Here is a 2,695-nt window from a genome sequence, read left to right as displayed (position 1 = left end):
TGGCTTTAAGGCGCACATAGAGAAATTTGTTGCCATTCGAAGGTTCAATCAACCAGGGTCGTGTGCGGCATTCCATCTGCGAATGATAATTGGCAGGCGATTAAAACTAATATCAATAAGTACCCCATTAAAAAGACCCCCAAGCAATTCATACTCACATCACCGAACGTCATCTGTATAGTGCCACTTGGACCGAATTTCCGTCGTCCATCTTTGCAGTTTGCTGGTCCCTTGATGAATTCGAACATGCCTTCGAAGTTTATGGCATCCGGATCGTCAAGTGTGGTCATATTTATGGCGGTAAAATGCACTTCAAGATCACGACTTGTAGAGGTGTATTCCACAGGCAGATGCGAAGAGTTCGACGAATTGCAAAGGCAACCGCGCGGCAGTAAAATCGAATCGTGGTAGGGTCGTTCGAAGATCTGGAAAATTAGGAGTGTTAGTAGTTATAGTAATTAAATGAGAGCAAATAATTACTTATGTATATTTCTTTTTAGAAGTACAAAACTAGAAGTAATGCCTGGTTTACATTATTGCACTATGCCAGTAGCAAGCAGTCCAGTTACTGGCGTAATATAAACCGTCTCTGGCATGAACTCATTCCAGTGGAAAGTTTGTGCCAGTAACTTGAATGCCGGTCTAATTTTCAATATGGCTAACGACACTAGGGATCAGGTCATCAGAGTCTCTAGTTTTGAAAAGAGTTGGTTGGACAGACTTAACCATATAGTGGATAGATCAGCTGGATCAATTTGAGGAAATATACTTTATGCAAAAATTTTCTAGAAAGCCTTTCTATGTAGTACGTGGTCTCTACAGCAAATGTTCGAAGCAACTCTGACATAGTGTACTAAGGAACTAAAGCAACATAAAGTAATAGAGCCTAAGTAGGTCCAAGAAATGCTGTTTGTCCAGATTAGTCAATCCCAGAAATTTCGAGATCAAGAATATGGCTAATAATGATTGATGTTCGTTTTGGCAAGTTTTAAAGAAGAACAAGTATAAAGTCAGAAGAATAGCAGAATCGAAGCTCTAGAGTTTTCGTTGGACGTTCTCATTCGTTGAGAAAAGATATGAGGAAGACAATTTCGAATGAATAACGGAAGTCCCAGCAGTAGGTGAGAGAATCCCAAGTATTTTAGCCGTTATTTCAGACGCAGGACGAATCGTTAGATAGGACAAACCAGAGGGACCAGAAGATTGTTCTACCTCTGAAAAGCCCTTGTGACTTTTATTTTAACCAGGTTTAAAGCTCAAGTGGCCATCGATAAGGCAAAATCATCAAAGGCAATTGGCTCAAACGGACTATGCATGTTGAAGTTAAAACACTTATTGCGGCGGAGTAGAATATGTATCACACTAAAGTTATCAATTTGCCGTTGGTTTTACTCTGATCATTTCCGATGTGGGGAGGTCAGTAATAATGCCTGGGAAGCCAGCCAAAAAAAGGGCAGTCTTATCGGTCGATAACTCTTTCGCAGTAGTAAGACATTTGAGGTCTTACTACTCGCGAACTTCAATACCATCCGGACCGTCACTAGGCATCAACTTGGCTTCTGTAAAGTGCAAAGAACCGCTTAACGTCATAAATACTCAGATAATTGGAGGCATTAACCATTAACTAACCCTGGTAGAGAACTATTCTTGTTGTGCAAGACTTGTCCAGACCTTTAGCACTGCTTCTCATTCCACGCCACTAAATGACATTAAGCATCCTCTCTCCCTTAGTGACTAAACGAGTGAACGGAGAGTTGCCTGGAGTGAAATCAAAGCTCGAGATTTAGAGGAGGAGGTGCCCTTTCACCGGTACTGTTTAACTTCTACACCACAAAACTTCCTCCGCCACCTGGGGTAGTTTGATTGATCTCCTGCGTTGACGTTTGCTCGAATTTAGAATCCGGAAGTGGAATTGATGTCTCTGATCTTTCTCGCGTAATCTGCACTGAGGTTTACCCTCTCATCTACAAAATAAAGACGACTATTACCGCAACCGTAATTGCCAATAATGGAGCGTTGTTGTCAACAAATAAGATAATGGAAAGTTGACTTTAAATTACGCTGCGTCTCTTTGGTCACCGTCTGGTTGGGACTAGTAGGACGCAACCTTGTCACAATACCGAACTTTGGACAGAAATGGGATGCCTTAATTACAAATCTTCCTCACCCTACTTAGCAAACTTACTTGGCTCCACGTTTTACAAACCAATTATTAAAGAAAAAATGCATCCGTTTACCTTATAGAGCCCTTCTATAATCCTTTTTTTAAACAGTTCTAATTGAAAGAATGCAATCGCTGACCTTACCAGGCAACGTGCGAGGCTCCGCATTTCTAGAAGGAATGACTGGAGATCCAGCTGGTTTAAGAGCATGCGGGAATTAGTACCAAATTAGGCTGCTGCGGCCTGTTGTCGAATTTTTTTAGAACTACTGAACTCTTAACCCATTCTAACTAATTATTGCACAAAGTGTTTAATAAAGAAGACTCACCTCAATACGCGCATTTGTGTCACCGTAACAAAATGAACGATTTATGTCCTCGTCTACGCGTGACATGCATGGCCGATTCAACGTAGTCACCTTACGCAATTTGATACGTATACGTTCGCCCCGTTGGCCCTCGAATTTGTATATACATTTCAAGTTACGCGTACCACCACGCCCGAATAGAAATATATTGCGCACACTACGAAAG

General features: G+C 41.4%; 1 protein-coding gene across 1 annotated transcript; it reads right to left on the bottom strand.

Moving 5' to 3' along the window:
• Positions 1 to 7: 7 nt before the first annotated feature.
• Positions 8 to 2,688, bottom strand: LOC108355034 (uncharacterized; the record flags this gene model as incomplete). The annotated part of the gene is made up of 3 exons (XM_017606209.1): positions 8 to 76; positions 159 to 425; positions 2,491 to 2,688. Coding segments are annotated over 3 exons (534 nt in total), but the record flags the coding sequence as incomplete, so codon positions are not given.
• Positions 2,689 to 2,695: the final 7 nt, after the last annotated feature.

This window comes from Rhagoletis zephyria, unplaced genomic scaffold, assembly GCF_001687245.7.
Source record: "Rhagoletis zephyria isolate East Lansing unplaced genomic scaffold, Rhagoletis_zephyria_1.1 Rzeph_scaffold_41629, whole genome shotgun sequence".
NCBI lineage: Eukaryota > Metazoa > Arthropoda > Insecta > Diptera > Tephritidae > Rhagoletis > Rhagoletis zephyria.
Note: the sequence above shows the minus strand (reverse complement) of the source record. Positions and strands in the feature narration are given on the sequence as shown.